General features: G+C 38.2%; 1 protein-coding gene across 1 annotated transcript; it reads right to left on the bottom strand.

Annotated features, from left to right (window-relative positions):
• Nucleotides 1–1572: 1572 nt before the first annotated feature.
• On the bottom strand, nucleotides 1573–19713 carry CHP1 (calcineurin like EF-hand protein 1). Its single transcript, XM_018082709.1, has 7 exons — nucleotides 19599–19713; nucleotides 15526–15598; nucleotides 8484–8564; nucleotides 7139–7266; nucleotides 6217–6278; nucleotides 5152–5274; nucleotides 1573–3843 (listed from the first exon to the last, which is right to left on the bottom strand). The coding sequence occupies exons 1-7, from the start codon at nucleotides 19696–19698 to the stop codon at nucleotides 3790–3792; spliced, it is 621 nt and encodes a 206-aa protein (XP_017938198.1). The 5' UTR covers nucleotides 19699–19713; the 3' UTR covers nucleotides 1573–3789.
• Between the last annotated feature and the right edge of the window lie 970 nt (nucleotides 19714–20683).

Genomic DNA, 20683 nt, shown 5'->3' with positions numbered 1-20683 from the left:
CGGCGCTCGGGCCACCCCCTCGGCGCGAGCCTATTGGGTGCCGCGCCCATGCATCAGCCGTCCGGCTTTGGCGGTGATTGGTCAGCGGCACCGTCCATCACGGAGACCGGCCTCCCGCCTCCAAAGTTCCCCTCTCTGATTGGTCCCGGGAAGGGCACGGGCCTGGGATTGGCTGGAGCGGCGCGAGCGGGTGAGTCCCGCGGTGACCTCCGCGGGCACTTAAAGCAGCCGCCAGAGGGCGGGGGCGCGGCGGGAATAGCGGCGCCACATCAACCCCCGCGTCCTGGCCCCGCAGCCCTGCGGCACCCGCCGCGCTCAGCGAGAGACCGTGACTGCCCCGGAGGGCGGCCTCTGGTCTTTCTACCGGGTTTGTGTCACCTGCAAAAAAACGCGTATTTTTTTTTAGCAGCGGTAGCTTTACACTTCAAGCTGACAGGTAAATGAAGAGTGTGAAGAGGAGTACGTATCCATTCAGAAAACCCTCGAGAAACACCCCCGTCTCACCGTGATTCATCACAGATTACTACAAGCCATTTTGCTTGAAATCTTAACACGTGCGTTAGACATTTAACACACCCTGTTCTGCTGTGTCACATTTTAGTGCAGACCATCAGCCTAAATGAAATGCTTCTGCCAACTTAAACATTATACCCACACGTTACTTACAACCAAAGCTGTAGTTTCAAAGAATCAAAAACAGACTTTTATTTTCCATTGTAAAGTTATGGAAACTAACATAATTTTCAGTCCTGCTCTTCTTGAGTCAAATCCTGGTTTTGGATTCTTTTGCTTTGCCCAGACTTGATGCCAAGTTAAAGGGCCTACAGCTATTTAAGCAAACTCATTTGCCACCTTTCAGTATTGATGAGATATCAAACTTATTTTGCCTTTCCAGAGTCTCCATAACACCCTGGTAACTGTTCTCAACCACAGATTTCTGCATCAACCATCCAGAGATTCTAACCATGGCAAATTCGTGTCTGCAGATTTGAAAATAGACTTTCTATCTGCCAGCAGACAGGAGAATCGTTCATCTGTACTTAAACTCTTATCCTCTATACTGCTTTTCCAAAAGACTAAGATGGAATACTAAGTACTCTGCCTCTGAGCTGCTAATCTTATCCCTCTTCCAGACTTTCACCTTCACAAACGACCTTTGTTCTCAAGATGACTGAATATATTTCTACAAGCAACCAGCTATGCTAAAAATACCACTTTTGTGGAAATCTGCTTATATCTGTACAGCTTAGTTTTGAAGAAATTTAAGAACTCAGCTCTGTAAAACTCTTCTTACTGTCAACAACCTTTTAAGTTACATGTTAAATATACAGATTTCAGAACATTAAGTCAGATAGTGGCTTACATGTCATTTATTCTGCTCACAGCAAAATTAGATTCTGATAGTTGGGGGTCTTTTTGTTTATTGCAGGAAGGTTAGTTGGTCTTTGCTTTGACTGTGGGAGTTTTTTTTCAGTGAATCTGTCAGAGCATTTGTGTTCACCTCAAGCACATTAGCAAAAATACTTGACATCTGAAGTGGGGGATTGTAAAGACAGATGTCAGAAACCAGCATTGGTATTATATACCCTTTAATTAGAACAACACTACAACAATTATGAGGAGGGAAAAAATAACCCAAACAAAAAGCCTAATTTGGAACCACGGAGAGGTGTAAAACTCATATTGTTGTGGGATCCATAGCGCAGGTTATGAGTGCATGTCCTCTTCTGGAGTTCATGTTTTGCATTGGTTTCCTCCACTTTGCCAGCAGAATAAAGAACTATTAATATTCTGAAAACAAGCTCAGTTACAAGAAACTGATCTGTAAGGCCTGCTAGCACCATTCTAGTGGTATTTAATTTTTCCAGTCATTAAAGGATAATCAGTTACAGGAATAGTTGGGGTCTGACTTTTTTTTTTTTTAATACAGTGGAAGGTTTATTTATGGACTGATAAATACAATATCCAGTCTCACTGGGACAATAAGGCACAACTGTAGGTTACCACTGTAGAGCCTGAAAAGAGCAACACCTACGTTTCAGCAAATCACAAAGCCTACAAGCACTTTTCACTTTTCAATCCATTAACACTGTTACATTCCTATTTTACAAGACATGGTTATAAAACTATAGTGTTTCTTTCTCATACAAGGCAGAGGTTTTTAATTTACATTTCTTTCTGGAATTGTGCTGCACTCTGCAAAACAATGAAGTGCAACATTTTACTTTTGAATTCCTTAATTTAAAACAAATCAAAAATCCTTCAGAGACTTGCATGTTATTCTTTAACAAAAGTGATGATTAAAGGAACTGAGAAAAAAGGAAATGCACATTTGAGAGTAGTTTGAGACTGGTAAGTATTTATAGAGATGTTAGCACATAACAGAGAAGCAGTTATAACACAGATTCTTCAATAAAGAAGCTCCCAGGGTTTTTTTGGTTTTATTGGAAGGACCTCCCAGACTGTGGAATGTTCCAGACGAACTAGATGAGATCATTTGTCAATCTAGCCACAGAAAACTGTTAGTATTAAACCTTCAAGAATTTAGATCTCTTGAATTTATCAGCATTCTATTAGTAGTATTAATCATCTTACACTTGCAAAGAGATTTGCATAGAAATATATTCTGAAATATTTGGGATAATATGTACTATCCCAAATTGTATTCTGATGCTAGAGTTTTCCTAAATACAGCTACCATTCTTAACAAAAATCTAACAGACTAGGACTTTCATACTGGAAAATAAAAATACTGATTATCCAGGCCTCTCTAATTGGGAAAAAACCCCATGAAATCAGTTTCATGATCTCATGTTTCATGACACTGTTACCACGGGGCAGTGACAGAACTACAAATCCAGACTTTGGCATGACTAGTTTTCTTGTATTATGTACACTGGTCAACAAATTTACACTTTCAGAAGCAAACCCACCCTTATGAAAGGAGGGATCCTAGACAAAAGAAATCTGGAGAGGACACTTCATGGTCCACTGGCTGTCAAGCCTGAAAGCTACTCAAAAGAAAGAAACAAGTTTCTGCATCTGCTACTGGAACAGTTTAAGTGACTTAGTGCAGAATTCCTATTCCTTTTGAGAACACCATAGCCTGTCTCCACCACATATTCTCCCACTGTCCCTATGAATTGATTCCACAAAGAATAAAGTCTATTCACAGTACTTTAAAGTACTCTAGACTATCATCATGCATTCAGTGCTAGTTATACAATAAAGCCATATAAATTGACAAGTCCTTAAGTAAAAGGCAGATTTAGAAGCAGTGAAGAAACAAATCTGTATGTAAAGAGCCGAATAGGAAAGGGGTAAAAAAAAAAAAAAAAGGCAGCTGTCACATGGCAAAAGTGGATCATTATCACTGCACCTAGTATTTGAGCAGATGCTTGTCTCCGAAATATTTCAGAGGGCACTTCTGTGGCATGTTTCCGCTTTTCCATTCCCAAATTCAGAGCTCAGAAGAATCAGTTTGTAGATTAAACAGCAGTGCATAAGGAGAGACATTTTTACTGAAACAGTAGTGCAGAAAGAGACAAGAGAAAGGGTAAAAAAAAACGAAGGAAAACATTAAAAAAAGCTCCTTTTCCAAGTTGCACGGCAGCCATTTCCCTTTGTTCCTGATGCACAGGGAACGTTCACATTGGCAGAACAACTCAGGGAGGGGTTGGAGATGTATTGTATATGCACCAGTAGCAATGCTCTGGGGATGGTGCTAAGGATAAAATGAAGTTCTATTCATTACATAGTCGGAGTAGAAAGGAATAGGTTCTCCATCCATCAGTGAAGAAATCGAATGCTCATTTTCTGCTCTACATCCACCTTCTCCAAAACCTGCAATAAAATTGAGAAACAGCTACTGAAGTTACTGTACATCTCTCCTACAAGGTTTCTTACTCCTAGCATAGAGGAAATGGGCAGGAACATGGCATGCCTTCAGTTTGGCACGCCAGTCTTTCACCTAGAGATTGCTATTTTTCATTATGGGCTGAGGTCCTCCCAAGAGAAGGAACTTCAGCCATCAAAGCTGCAAAGAAGGCTGTCAATCAAAATGTAACTAATGCAGTTTCAGTCAGCCAACAGCACAGAAAGGCTTAGATTTCCAAAACCAGATTGTGTGGGAATGCCTAGCCAGGAAACACAAGGGAGAATGGACTGGAGGAAGGGGCATGAGCAGCCACTGAAGAGCAAAAATCAAGACCACAGCATCATTAATGCAGATCTCTGTAAAATTGGGGTGGCAAGTTCATTCACTAAATCGATAGGAACACTGAGGCATGAAGACACTATTCTGCTCCAGGCCATTTCAGGGGATAGACTTCAGTGAATTCAAGATTAGAGTAATCTACATTTGAAGAGACCTCTGGAGGTTTTTTAGTCCAACCCCCTAAACTCCTACTTAAAGCGGGGCCAAGTAAATCAGGTTGATTAGGGTCTTGTCTGATTAAGCTTCAAATTTCTCCAAGGAAAGAATTTCTACATCTTCAGCAGCTGTGATAATCCTCTTGATAAAAAGTTTTCCTTAAAGCTAACAACAATTTCCCATGTTGCAACTTGTTTCTGGTTTTTTTGTCCATCTCCAAGGTAAGTCTAGTTCCTCTTGTCAATACAATCCCATTAGGTAGCCGAAATTGTTCTGCTACAGGACAACTTTCTCCACTGACTATCTGATGGCTCCCAACTATTATGTATTTCTGACTATCAAAAGGACTAGAGCTAGGAACTTGAATACTGGTATTAGTTGTGTTGCTAATAAATGAAATGTACAAGTGAAAACCCATCAGTATTATTACAGCAGAAGAATTACTCTGTTGTAACGGTCTAGTCAGGCTATTTGTATAGAAAGAAGCAGTTGCAAAAGAAAAAGTAAAAATTCTTCAGTATATTTAGTGCTGTAGCTTTATGTAAGAGTATGAAGAAACATGTGGACTAATTATTAGTATCCTGATAGTACTAAAAAAAAAAAACAAAACCAAAACCCCACAACTAATAAAGGGAAAAAAAAGCTAGCAGAAGGCTTTGCCCAAATGCATGTACGACTGTTTGAATGACTTGCTCTCTGTTCCTATTTGCATTTAAGTCTGAACGACTTGCTCGTTACTGAGCAGTTTCATTTAGTCATTAAAAATGTTGTTTACAAACCTTTACAAATTCTGCAAAGGAGATGGCACTATCTCCATCTTGATCAGCTTCCTGGATTGTCCTGTCAGCAATGCTGCCCAGCTGCTCATCTGAAATATTTACACCAACCATCATCCGTAACACCTGTAACACAGAAATAATTATTGACATAGGAACAGAAGTATTCTTAGTGCTTTTTTCTTGTGTGTACTGTCAACACTATGCAAGATTTTCATGGAAGTAATTTCTAGACAGACTTCTATTGACCTTTGTACATTAAGGCTTTCAAGAAAGACAACTTCCTTTTGCAGCCACCACTGACAAAGAATCCTGCTTTTTCAGTAGGCAGCAGGAAGAGGCAGAAGCAAGCGACAGCTTTAGGAACTAGGAATGAGTCATTCTGTCCAATGCTTCTATTTTTTTCCCCATAAAACATACCAACATTTGATTGAATATCTGCTGTTTGAGATAGTTGCCTACAAGAATCTTGAAAGTACACAGTAAAATGGTAACTGCCATTACTCTCCACAGTAAGTAAAGCATTCTCTGTGCAGATAGAAGAGGGTAGTTCCAGTCAAAAGCAAATCGTTGTCCTACGTCAGAAACCACAGATTGCCATGTGTACTTCCCAGGATTAGTAGTATGTAATTACACCTAGGTCAAGCCAAGTTTCATATATATGCAGCACCAATGAACTTTGATTACCATTGCTGCAATTTCAAGAAGTTTTGTTCTGTTGAGAGGATGTGCAGAGGATCAGGCAAACAACCTAACCCACCTCAGTGATTGTCCCTTTGAAGTACTGTTAGAAGCACCTTTCAAAGTTACAGAAGGTAGTTCTTAAGCGGCTCAGTGTATCTGTTGACTATTTAGGTATCACTTCCAACAGGATCTGCCTAGCCTACCAAATGAGATTAAAGTCTCCTACCATAACTAAAGCTTTAAACCAGAGGTAAGCAATTAGCCACTAAATTCCTCCTGGATTTTCTTTTGAGAAAACTGGTGTAAAACTCTCCTTTCTAAGAGGGTGTGAAGTCACAGAGGAGGTCATGACTGAGTCATTCAAAGCAGCCCTGCGCTATTTACCTGAAGCAGCTCATCCCTGGAAATCTTGTCATCTTTATCTAGATCGTATAATCGAAAAGCAACTATAGGGAAGAAAGAAAGAGCAGTTAAATTTGAGAGCCATTATTTTTCTTCATAACAGTCGATTTATCTAAAAGAAAAACAACAAAACTAAGTATTTCTAAAATATTTTAAGAGAATTAGCTTAAAATTTTAATTCACCATAAAACTCATGCTCAGTTCCATAAAGTGTTATTACCACACACATGAATAGCATTACTGACAATAATGGAAAGATTTTACTTTCAGAAGCACTCTGCTTGCAGGGTATTTCTTCAAAACCCCAAGTCACGGAAGTACAATTATCACCAAGATACATTCAATCCTTTAATTTCAGAGCCAACCATTTTTACATTACCATTCATTCTCTTTGACTATTCTGGATGAGATATGACAGAAATTTTAAGTGCCCTGAGGACTGTTGCCAGATTTGATTAGCAAGAAAGAGCATTCTGCTCATATACTGTAGGCAGACATCCAAATACTTAAGAAAGTACTCAGCTGAAGGTGAGGAAAAAACACTATATTACATGGAAGACTGGAAAAAGAAGCAGAAAAGCTCATTCACGTATGGGATGTGGCTTCTAAATCTGAAATAACTTTGAATGCAAAGCATTTTGAAACACTTCTGTGTTTTTGGAAAGAATACACATATTTCAAGATTCAAACAAGTCCACCAAATTACAATGTAGCAATGGCTCAGTTGTTGACATTCTGAACAGGTAAGCTTCCAAGTTAAATAAAAAAAGAAAATTCAGATATTAGAGGATATCATTCCACAGGAAACAACTATACAGAAGATCCCAAGCCCCTTTCCTCTCTTCCTAAGGAAAAATAGAAAATAAAAAAGAATTGGTTCTATAGAAAGGTTCACATTTCTTACAGTGGAGCTTGTTACTTCGGCTGTTGAGTGGTTCTGGTCCATTCTGGTCTTTGCTCTTTTCATTATCTTCTATAGGTCGGAAGTGGGCTAGTGTCCTCATGAATCCACGGAAATTCACCTGGTCCTCTCTGCATAAGCATTTCAGGACGTCAGTTTTAGCATAGCTTATATATGCTCTTCATTTCAGCAAAGAAGACTATGAATGTCTGAAACATCAAGACCATATGAACTCTTCCACTCCCACCTCCCCAGGGTTTGGCTGCCTATGCTGTTGCAAGCTGGGATCATGCTGTTATAAAGTATGATGTGTAAAAAAAGAAGCTGTGAGAAGTCTTGTTGAGGGGTCCCCTCCCCTTGCCTGCAAGCTCAAGCTCAAGCCCTCACCTTTAGCCCTGCCTGAGCTATGCTGCAGCTATGCCTGAATGTAGCAACGTATCTTGCTGACCTGGACCCCGATTCCCTGGATTGACTTAAAACTAGTTTCGCTGCTATCAGCCACTGGACTGTTGGCTGACCTGACAACAGTCACTGGACCTGTTCTGCTATTCTTGTTCAGGTGCATGCCCTTTGTCAGTAAGTACATGACTCCTTCCAGCTTTGCTGTCACCCTTGGCTCCTGCCTGTGGGGCTGCCATTGCTCACTGCTCTCTGACAAAGAATTCTCTTCTCTAGTTTCTGTGGGAACTGCCCATGTAAGTACTTTCCAGGACTCCTGCTTTCTACTCAGTAAACCCTGCCTGGTATTAGCTGATATAACTTGATTAGACAATCCAATCTCCATCAATCAGTAATGACAACTGTGTTCAAGAAAAGAAGCAGATTCCATAGAACAATTCAGAGAGGTATAATGAAAGAGACTATACTGCAAATCTGATCAACTCTTTGGATTTGTGTTAAAAGCGTCATAAGCTAGGTCTTAAATGTAATAAAAAACTAAAAGCAATCAACCAAAAAAGCCAATCTAATAACAATGGTACACTTAGATATAATAACACCTAATTAGTTAATTGCAATGCTACTTACCATTAAATAGTCTTGACGCAAATTAGCTTTAAGAGAAGCCTGAGTTTGTCAATAAAAAAAGCACAAAAAAAGTCTTGTCATGTCATGAAGTATTTTTCATTAAAAAATGAAAATATGCTGAGGAAATAATGTATCCACATACACTGCATGACAAGTTTGAAGTGTTCAACTAATCCACATACACTGCATGACAAGTTTGAAGTGTTCAATTATTAGTAAATTCAAATTCTGAGTTTTAATTATCAGCATTTCGCTCCTATCAAAACTTCTGATGAACTATAAATTTTGTGCCTGCTCACAAATGCAGTTTGTTGGAACTCACCCTTCTGGAAAGAAGGCATTGATAATTCTGTCTCCGAGTGGATTGATGGCAAGCTCTGGAATCCGCTGGAAGTCTTCACGGCTAAGTGAAGCAAGAACATAAGAAGTCTGCATAAAGTTGAAGTCAGAGAAGTTGCTTAAAAAGAATTCACAGTAAAACAACCATGGAGTTCTATTTCTGCAGCAAGACACTTGGTGGTTTTGAAAGTGTAACTCTTTAAATCATGTTTTCTCTATGACTGATGGCACAAAACAAAGCAAAAGACAATGCCAAGCCTGTATTCCATTACAAACTAGCAGTGTTCATTTATCACGTTAAGCACTTCTCAGACACTAACATAGTTTGTGCTCAAAACCTTACTGTAATGATGCCAACTAGTTTGCAATGCAAGAAAAAGAAAGCTTCTGAAAAGGCTTTGAAGGAAATTATGGCTTCAAAATTAAAATAATGATTGGGGGTTTTTAATAATTATTTTGGTACTAAATCATTTGAGTTGTCATGACTTTTCCAGACTGCCTCATTTCAGATTCTGGGACAATACCATATTCCTCCAACCATACTACAGGTGATCTGCAGGTTCCAACAGATTTTTTTGTTTGTTTATGCAACAAATTTATATATTATTATAAGCACCAAAATTCAGATTATTTCAGCTTCAACCAAGCTGCATTCATATTTTAAAGTAGTAAATTTACACTTTTACAGGTGCTTGTACACTAGATACACCAGGACATGCAAATACTGCTCTTGCTAGCCATTCTCTTTTCTGCTCATGATTACATATACACAGAACAATATAAACACAGCTAAGCTTACATTGTTATAACTTTCTCTGATCTGAAAGACATCATGAGTTGTACTGTATATACATTTTAGATCAGTATGACATGAACATAGGGTTCATTCTGTTATTAGAACTGCAGTAATAATTTATCTTTTCTTTCAATCTAATAGACTGTCAGTGACAGGGAAGTGGGATAATCTTGGCGTGACCAAGGCAGATGCATCAAATGTGTCTTAGTGAACAGGTTTGGTTTGTTGGTTTTTTCACTACCACAGAACACAGCAACTTATCAGTTAGTACAAGATGTGCTCCATAATCATTTAAATTGCCAACAGCAAGGGGGTAAAGCTGTAAAAAACCCACCTTATTCTGTCTGAATGCAGAATTTGATATTTCCTGCCCAATCTCCAGAAACACTGGCAATTCCCTTCAAGTCAAATGCAGTCCTGCTGATTTTGAAGTTTGGGTCAAAGTCTCAAACTTGGTTACTGAATATTTGCTACTTTTGAAAACTATGCTCACTAAATGAATTTGCAACAAGGTTTGATTCATGATGTTATTATACCAAAAAACTGGCAAAGTAAGCACAAACAAATTTTGAGATTATGTAAGTATACTGGCCTTTTACAATGTAGCGATATTAAAGAAGAGAAAAAAGGAATTGGCTGACCTTATCACTAGTCTAGCTTGGGACAGACAAGAAGCAAGATGATCTAGTTTTAAATGTATTCTAAAGCACTCCTTGCACCCAGTCACACCACAGTACTGTTGTTAAGAGTGTCAGTTACAATATATCTGTTACAACCTGGTTAAACTGTTTGACCTTCTAGAGTGACCTGACCATACTTTTAAGTTATCCCAGTAAACTTCTGCTCTGACCAGGTCCAAGTTACTTTTAATAGGCAAAGTTAACATCCGTATAGCATGATCAACTTGTTACCAGACCGTTCAGGTCTCCTGCATTTTAAGCTATAGCTGAAGGGCAAAGTATGCATTAGTTATTTAAGCAGGAGATGCAGCGATGTGGAAAACCCATGTCCCAGTAACAATATTTTAATAACAGAACTTCAGTGTCAATGCTAACATTTATAACCTAAAAGTAGCAGCTGCCCTCTCTTCCATTTAGAGCAAAATCCTAATGGTTCAGAATTTTTTACTTGCATATCACTACTTTCTAGTATTCAGCCTCAGTTCACACTCAGCATTTCAGTCTCTACTTATTCTGCTTTCTAACAGGAGATTAACAATTAACCACAAATAACTTCCTGGGTTTCAAATCTATTTGTCCTGTCATTATCAGAATTGCAGTAGACCGCTTTTGCTTATTAAGAGCACATTACTGAGTGAGTGTTATAACTAAAATAGCTATAACAGCCATAAAAGCAAATGAGTGCATGAGGTAAGTTATTCTCCCCTTTCTAAAACTAAGGCTTACTGCAGTCATTAGGGACCAACTTCACCCAGCTGAAGCCAGAGCTTACAGGAAATTTAATGCCCTCTACTTAATGGGCAACAAGGCTCTTCTAAGGTATCTTTCCAGGAACTTGGCTCTTACCAAATTCTTCCTTAAATGCAACATGCAAAGTACCTTTAACTGCATGTGAACACTATGTAGGCCAATGACTTAATATATATGCCAGTGTATTCACAATGAGACATACTTTGCAGCAAAGAATTCGTAGATTCTAAGCACGACAAGTACACCTAAGTGCGAGTATACCCCCCAAAGCACAAAGCACATCCCTACCGTAAAGGGATCCTTACCCCAAAGACTGCAAGAAACCTACTAGACCCTTTTTTTCTTCCATTTCTTTTTGTTCATCCTTCTGTTACTTCTAGATGGTAGCAAAACACTGTTACTTCACCAGGGATGAGGAGGGTAGGGCTCTCTAGAGCTGAGGGAAAGTAAAATAATGGAGAGGAAAAATCCCCAAACATATGCAAAACACAAGTGGTAGATGAAAGGAAAGATGCCTAGAAGATATAGGTAACAAGAAATTACTTGAAGAAGGGAAATAATTAAAAGCAGTAAGGTGTATCATGCAAGCTGGTCAAACAGTTGGTCAAACTGAAGAGGTTCCATTGCTCCCTTCCCTTGCTAATATCAGCCTTCTCATTCAGTTAACCTTTTGGTGGTTTAATGCATCCCCCCTAAAAAACTCCCTACCTTCCTAAGAGCACCAAAGAGGTGCTGGGAGCCTGGAGAAGTTACGGGGAAAGAGTATGGGCTTCCCCTCTTTCATGATTGTGTCAGCCACCTCATTTAACTTCATCCTTATCCATGCTCTATGCAAATATTAAAAGTTGCTTAACTATCAGAGCAGTAATTGGTTCATAAACATTAGGCCCAGAAGTATGTGAAAAGGTGATAATTAGATGAGCAACAGGAAAGGAAAGAAAAAAGGCAGGGTGCATAAACTGTGGTTGAGGATGGAAGAACAGACTATTCTTGTACCCTATCTTTTCCAATCCAAACCCATATCCTTCCTGCCTTGTCTATTTTTGATAAAGCTAAAAATGCTTTGCATTTTCTTAAGCAAAAGAATTCCACATTCAGAAAGCTAGCTTTTATGTTTTACTTTGCAATCTTGCAATATCAGTTTGAACTAATAAGAACAAGCCTGACATCCTTCCAGGCCGAGATGGTTCAATTAACTGACAAAGATGGCCTGGGTAACAGATGGCCTGGGTAGCTCATGTTACCCTCCTCTCAGGATCAGAGGCTTTCTGAAGTTCTCCAGGAGACACAGTCTTGTGAACAGCTTTCATAAGCATGAGATACACACAAACAGCTCAGTGTATCTACTCTCTCTAGGTACCAGCTTTCAGAATACTTGCCCTTCCCTCCTTCTTCCACACTTACCAGGCTATACCAATTACTGTATGGTAAAAAATAATTCCGAAGTGCTTAACCTGTCATTTCCCCAGTGCACAAGAAACTACTGTTAAGTGGGAGGTTCCATGCAAAAGCTATGTGCAAAAACAGCAGTTAGACAAGTACCTCCTTTTTATAGCTCTATACGTGTCTGTCTTGAGCTACTTAGTAGTAGATAAACTTTGAAACAGATGTATTCTTGTGTGGTGTACACTTCACTACCAGCCCAACAAGGAGACTTACTGAAGCAAAAACATACTTATCCTGGTCATACACTTCTACTTCCTCATACTGGAAATCAGCATGTAAATAAAGAGAACATACACACTGATTTCTTCCTAAGCTATAGCTAGGATGTAGACAGAACAAGTATGTTCCAGATTTCACAACTTAGATGTAGCTATGGACATCCAAGGGTATGGATCCAACCTTTTGTTTTGGCAATTCAGCATGTCACAATATTGAAATCAAAGGTGACAAGAATATTCAAAAGAACACTTCTGTCCTGTCTTTTACAACATGATTTTGTTTCAGTCCCTCAGCAAGTCTGATGGAACTTACTCATTTTGTTTAGGAAAAGGGAAGCTAAGGAAAAATATAACATTTTTCTACACTTTTAAAGAGTTGACAGGTAAAAATGGAGCATAGTCATTTAGACAATAAGGATGAGAGAGGAAAAAAAGAAAGCAAAAACAAGGCATATGAAATTTTGTATCCATCAATAACCATCTCTAATATTTCATTTATGTAACTCTTTAAAAACGAAATGCCTTGAAACTCACATATGTACACTGGATAGAAACATCTGGCTAGGAAAGATTTCTTTTGATTATATAGTTCCAGAACTACTTGGATTAATCATCATCTACCAGATCTTCTGTACAAAATACTCTTTACCCTGCCCTGCTTCAGAAGGGTGGTACACATCTAAAGATTTATTTCATGCCATAAGGAACTGCATAACACTTCTTTTCCCAATCATAGTCACGTGAGTGATTTTGTCATGTTTGATTTGTAAGTCAAAGGCATAAGTCATCCTTATGGAAATGGTAGTTCTTGCTCACAGGAAACAAACAGGAGACATACCTTCTGAACGGTTCAGTGGTAGTAAGCAAGTGACAACTTCTACTTACTCGTCTTAAAGCAGCAAGTTCTCTTTGATCTGTATTTCAGAAACCAACATCTATGACCTTCCAAGCTGTAGTTCTTACTTTCCTCTCATTCTTTTTATTTTTTTGGGGAAGCAGTTTTCCATTACTTAAACGTAATAGTTTTCACACATTGTGAGTACCAGCACAAGTTTAAAAATCTGAATGCCACTCTTAAGTCAGACATATTTCAGAGTGGGTTATGTTTAGGGGTCAAGACTGCTAGTTAAGGGATCATAATTAGCACAGTTGCTAGGATTTTCCAAACAATCTTCACTTCCTTTCCAAAGTACCACATGATTAACAACAATGGAAGTCAAACTCCTCCTGATGCACAATACTGTGAAACTAAGCATTGTGCAGCAGACATTCATAGCATATTTAATCAACTACTCCTCTTATGTAAACATTACAATCACTATACAAATCTTTATTTCTATCTTACAGTATTTTATACAAATTTTATGGATTCAGTAAGTAAATTCAGTGTTTGAGGGAAGAGTTGAAGAGGAACATGTGCTAGGTTCAAATTGTGCTAGACTAGTCTGGTAGCCATCACTTTTATTCATCAGTGAGTATTAAACCCACATGTAAAGTTTGAAAAGGCTGTTAATGTTTTGTTGTTTGGTTTTTTTTCAAATAATTCAATTTTAAGACATGCAGTATTAACCTTGCCTTCAATATCAGCTGATCTCTATGTCAGAATTGCCAATGCTACAATTTATGTGATACTTTGGCTCTAGTGTCAGAGTGGGCTTAAGTAGTTCCGGTATATCCCATCCCAAGCCAATTTTTTCCACACATTCAATCCATTTTATCATCCTTTCAGCTATACACATCCAGAAATTTACAGTACAGCCACAGTCCAAATCACTGGAGTCAATCATCTTCAAAATCTATACATTCCAAAAGGGAAGGGAGAGTATTTTTAACCCAAAATAATCACTCAGTAGTCCTGTTTACATCACAATTCCACATCCAATTACTTAAATGCTGAGAAGTCAGCAATTTGTGGGACTAGCAGGAACTTCGCATTTCCTTCAGGAGAGGAAAGTGCAGTAAGCCAACAGTACTGCCAAAGACCACGTGTCTTACAACTTGCCACTTTCATCTTTCGAGAGGCAATTCTAGCATTACAGTTAGGTTGAGCTTTCCTGGGTTTATAGTGCATCCTAGAGTCATATTTTACAAGATCACATACAAACCGTCAGGTGACCCTCAAGTCTATGTTTACTGGATTTGACTGGGATAGAGTTGCTACGAAAGAAATAAACTCTGTAAGAGCCAGATCACATATACTATGCTACAGCAAGGTTCCTTTCCCCTTCCTACTCTCTCCCGAATTGTCTCCAGCTTTCCTGTGCACTGTGGCTATGAATGGGAAACAAAATCCACAAGAGTAGGGAAGGCTAGAGAACAACGACAGCAGGCAGAGATATATTTTAACAGGCAATCAACTCACTAGAGTTTACCTTTTCGTTGAGAATATTCTTTCCAGCAGACTCAGTCCATCAAAACAGAAAATGTTTCACAGATAAAGACTCATCTTTATTTAATTGATTAAGCTGTAGGAAACCAGTTCACTTCTGTAGTTTTCAAATTGTTGACACAAGACAAACACTTTAAAGGTCTTAGAATATCCTGCACTACCACTTTAAAGAACAGAATGTTTGTTTAGTCACAGTGACTTCATTCCAGCTCTTTTTTTTTTATTTTTGAGCATATTGACACATATGGGTGTGCAAACTTAAGTATAGTAAATGGACTGCAGATCCAACTAGTGTTAAAAGACACTGGATATCAGAAACAAGTAAAAATATGTCTTTTTGTCATGAAAGCTGAGATAAAGAAGACAGGGTAGAACCATTCTTGTAATAATTATGAGAAACGAGATATAAAGAAAGGTAAGAAATAACAATCTAAAAATGTTGTTTAACAATTCTGAACATTTTTATAAGAATTTGAATATCAAATCTAACCTTTCTTGTATTAACTGCCACAAACCTTCAACACCGTATAAAGACAACTGGTATTTAGAGCACCTCAGTTCAACAATGAAACCTTTCATAAAAGAGAAGAAACTTCAATGTCCATGTAGACAGTAAGTATGAAAGAACCTGTTATAACAGCCTCAGTGATTTACTACCTGCAGAAAACATGCAGGCATCCTGCAACAGCAAAATACCACTACAGATGTGCCAATGCAAGGACAGTTGAATTAGTGACAATACCCACCTAAGAGTGCCATTTTCTCCTTTGTCCAGGCTAGTGAAGCGACTGTACAAGCGGGTGATTTGACTGTGGGAAACTGAAGAAAAAAAAGACAGACAGATAAATTAGCATGTCAATGGTTCCTCACAGGAGCAGACTTCATTACACTGAACTACTCTGTTGCCAGAAGCTGTGTTCAAAAAAGAGATCACACAGAAAGAGTTACATTGGAAGCATATGGCAATCAGCCTTTGGGGGCTTCCTGAGCTATAAATCACAGCTTAATATTCAAAAATCCACAAATAAGCTCATTCTTTAAAAATCTAACTGCCTTCTATTTCCATCTTCAGTCTTTAAGATTTTTCAGTTATCTGACTCAGTAAATGTCAATTAAAAAGAAAAAATATTTGATTCACAGTTTCACCTTATTTCCTTTAATTTCTTTATGGCTAGAAATAATCTGGACACAGCCCACACTGATGACCTCTACATCATTCATGACACTGCAGACCTCTGTTGTAGTATCTTTCCTTCTCTTTTGCTTATCTCTAGTCCTGTTGTCTTTTTTCCACATAAGAGGGAAAGTGTACTCAGTGTCTCTGCATCTGGAAAGTGGTCAGAGAGGCTTTATGCCTTCACTTTTCTTCCCTTACAGAATTGCCTGAATCTAAAGTTTGGTCATTTGGGGGTTTATAGAACAACAGAATATCCTGAGTGGGAAGGAACCCAAAAGAATCATCAAAGTCCAATTCCTGGCCCTGCACAGGACCACCCCAAGAATCACACTGTGTGCCTGAGAGCATTGTTCTTGAACTCTGTCAGGCTTGGTGCTGGGACTACTTCTCTGGGGAGCCTGTTCCAGTGCCCAAACACCTGTTGGGTGAAGAATCTTTTCCTATCCACGTAAACCTTCCCTGTCACAACTTCATGCTGTTCCCTCAGGTCCTATCACTGGTCCCCAGAGAGAAGAAATCAGAAAGGCTTTGTTTCAGAACTCAGAGCCAATAACAGATTTATTATTAAATTTAATAGTATTTTTTAGATCCTAAATTAAACCAATACTTTGGCGCCCAGCATTCTGATACATGAAGATATCTGCCCTTGAGGGAGTCAACAGCTCTTCCCAATTTAGTGTCATCAGCACATTTTCTCAGTATGCCTTCAAGTCCTAAATACAAGTTGTTTTATGATGCTGATGAGAATGGAGTCCTGTAGAACCCCCCTAGTGACGAGTCACCAGCCTGATGTAACCCCATTTGCTATAACCCTTTGCACCCAACCTGTGAGCCAGTTGCTCACAAAAGTAATTTCCGGGCTTTAGGACAATGGATTAAAAAATAAAAAGCCTATTTCTAGAGAAATTTCAGAATGAGTTGGGACAAAAAGCAAGTAGATAGTTATTGCAGACTTTTTAAATCTGCATCTGAAACAGAAATTATAAAGCCAGTGTTAAGTTCAGCATAATTTTGCCAACATTACCAAGATATTAGACAACCCAAGATATTAGACAACTAGATCTTTAGAATAGTCCATGATAAATCCATGACTGGGATAAACCTATATAGAATAGCAATTCCTTTAACACTGAAAGAATGCTTGTCCTGGTTTTGTCTGGGACAGAGTTCATTTTCTTCTTAGTAGTTGGTACAGTGCTGTGGTTTTGGGATTTCATATGAGAATAATGTTGACAACACACCAGTGTTTTGGTTATTGCTGAGTAGTGCTTACCCTAAGCCAAGGACTTCTCCATTTTCCATGTTTTGCCAGTGAGGAGGTGCACAAAAAGCTGGGAGGGAGCACAGCCAGAACAGCTGACCTGAACTGGCCAAAGGGAGATTCCATACCATAGAATGTCATGTTCAGTGTATAAACTGCAGGGGTTGGCCAGGAGGGGCCAATTGCTCTTCAGGGACTGGCTGGGCATTGGTCAGCAGGTGGTAAGCAGTTATATTGTGCTTCACTTGTATTTCTTGTGTTTTATTTATATCTCGCCTATTTTCATTACATTTAGTATTATTATTGTTAATATTAACATTTTTATTATTATTATTATATCTTACTTTATTTCAATTATTAAACTGTTCTGATCTCAACCTATGGGGTTTACCTTCTTCCAACACCCACCCCTCCCAATTCTCCTCCCCATTCAACCTGGGCAGGGAGTGAGCAAGCAACTGTGATACTTCATTGTCAGCTGGGATTAAACCACAAGGCCCTACAGGAGACCTTGGCTTTTCAGTCTCTTCTGATCAAGTTAATAAATACATGAAATAAGACTTAATTGAATGTTAATGTTTACTCAGTAAAGGCGTGATTTTCTACAATGTTAAACTAGGACTTAATGTCTTTTCAGATCTAGTTGTTTAAAAAGCCTTCATCAGCACATGCACAATGCTTTTGTTACTTGCTAAAACTTATTTGGGAACAGGTTGCACAGTAGTTGTTTCATCTGTGACAAGCGAGGCAAATTCCTTTTTTCAGGTTTGTTCTTTCTCAAGGCTATTTGTTTAGGTTCAATAGTTCCCTCCTTTAGGAAGACCTGCCAGCAACTGGGTTGTTTTTTTGGTTGTCTTTTTACCCCCCCATCCTCTTCAGCTTTCATTCTTCACATAGGATTGGTCAATTTGCTCAGTTCCACCTAAGGCAACCTCTCTACAATCAGACTGGGCAGCTTGCTCAATTTCAAGTTAAGCAACATATGCACAGAAAACAAGTACCAGTATTCTAAAGAGTTCAGACTTCCGCATTTCTGATTTAGTGTTTTAGATAACATATGCAATAACAATATCTGATGATAAAAAAGAACAGGTTGGAAGTTAGATGTCCAGTAAGAAGCCCCACGCTCACACCTGTACACAAAGAAAGTGATGAGAATTCTACTCAGCATCATTTCCAAACTAATGTCAGCAACTCCATTTTTGGAACACCTCTGTAACAGCTAGTATATGAGAAATAGTAATAGCTGTTGACAGGAGAAGTGATAGTTCTGTTAACATCATACTAGACAAAAAGCACATCATAGCTATATAAGAAAGGAAAATGATTCAGGTCCACCACTGTATCCTTTCATAATTTCCTTTGGGCTCTCACCCCTCATGAAAGCTGCATCACTAAAAATTTTTCAGCACATTCTCATGCAAAAATAAAGATTTTGACATTTTCTCCTCTTAAAGCTAGCTGAAACACCATTTTATCTATATTGCTACCCCACTAAGGTCCTTCTAAAAATTTAAGTTAAGACTCCTAAATTAGCAACTGTACCCTCTATTTTACTTCTGCTAAATAATTGTGAAGTTTTTAGTAATTAGTGACTGAAACTCTTGTCTAAAACAGCAGCATAAACTCAAATATATTTATATACTTAGAAAATATATTAACATCCATCAGAAAAATCCATCACCTGTTACCACACAAATATTTTTTCCCCTAAACTCAGATATGAGCATTAGTTTATTATTAATCCTTAAGTAGACGGCTTCAAAGCATGGAAACAAAGGGCGTGGACAAAATAGTTTGAATACTGTTACATTCCAGTGGCTTTCCAAAAGCTTTCAACAGAATGTAGAAAAGTGGATGTCTTACCTGTTTCTTATAGCTGTTACTGAAATACAAGAGCAATTAGGGTGACCTCAAGGTTTTTTCAAACCCAAATTTCAAAATGTTTATATGCAAAGCAAACAGCTTCCATACAACTTCGTAAAACATTTAGGACTGTTAACTTCAGGCTTAGCACCTCTGTTTTCAACCACAACATAAAAAAAATTAATATGGAACTTTAATCCAAATGAATTTCATTCAACAGATTAAGTGTCATTGTATGGCTTCTGAAAGACTATGCTTCAAGTCCCCTAAAAGACACCTTTTAAATCTGTTCTGATAAAGAACATTACATACAGTTTCTCACACATGTTAGTATCATAGCCATCATAGTTTTGTGCTACATAAAATTTAACAAGAGAAAAGCTGTATAATTCCATAGTTGAACTCAATCTAATTGGTTAATATTCTATTCAGTGCTTCATACCTATCCCAGATGAACTGAAGAAGGCACATTTCACCATAAGGAGGCCAAAAAAAGAATCCTTAGGAGGACTTACCAGACCACCAGTTCAACATGGATATGTAATACCGCCAGATTGTTTCATGTCTACAAAGTCCCTTTCTCAAGCTCCTTAGTGGGTAAACTACCAGCAGCATCAAGTTTCTAACAAACCACAGGACAGTCTGCTAAGGCAGTGTTACTGAATATTCTCTCTGTGAACTTTGATCCACATATCAATGCCTGTCATTTTTCCCACCTTGTATAACTATTTTCACCTCTATGAAGTGTGTAACAATGCTAAAAGCTTCTTGGAATTTTCCATCTACCTAGAGAAGTATAAAAGGCATAGAAAAATCACATTCCTGGACTGCAGTTACAGGCGGGGGAAAGGAAAAAAAAAGATAAGTCAGCGAGACATGCTGTGATGACTTGCAAGCAAGCATGACTCAGAGATTAGCAATCATTGATTACCAGTGGTATAAATTATAAAATTGAACAGATAAAAATACATGGAAATGAACCAAACTCACACCACAAAGCTGAACTCCCGATCGTAACTTTGAGCTCCCACGTTGATGGTACAAGAAAAGCATTTAGAGGCTGACTAGAGTAAGGGTTTTATTGCTTAGAATATCTACATAGCCATCTTAATGGTATTTATTTAAATGTCATGTACATAAAATTTTAGGAATAAAACACCACAGACAATAAATCAAATAGCAGCATGAGGAAAAATATAAGACCTTTGGGAAAAACACTGCAGATTCGGGGTTTGGTTTTTGAAGCGTCTTTATGAGGAGGCTATCTTTATATTGTTTGTGATTAAAAACAAAAAAAACCCAGTAAATTATTGACAGATAAGTAGACTTTAACATTCCTACTTGTTTATCACAGCCTTCCTGTAGAAGATTCCTTTGACAGATGGAAAAAGGATCATGGAAACTATGTTAAAGTCACTCAGCCTTCCACTACACTAGTGCCAGTGCTCTCAATTTTCTTCTACTTCTTTTCTGTAGTCACTCATTTTCCTGACACAAAAAACTAATATCTAAGAAGAATATATGATACCATTTATATTAAAAAGAAAACTGAGGAAAGTATTTCCAAGTAGCTAGAACAGATCAGTAAGCATATGCAGAA

The sequence above is a fragment of the Manacus vitellinus genome, unplaced genomic scaffold (genome assembly GCF_001715985.3).
Source record: "Manacus vitellinus isolate BGI_N305 unplaced genomic scaffold, ASM171598v3 scaffold_6_pilon, whole genome shotgun sequence".
Taxonomy (NCBI): domain Eukaryota; kingdom Metazoa; phylum Chordata; class Aves; order Passeriformes; family Pipridae; genus Manacus; species Manacus vitellinus.
The sequence above is the reverse complement of the archived record's forward strand: the minus strand, read 5'-3'. Positions and strand labels throughout refer to the sequence as shown.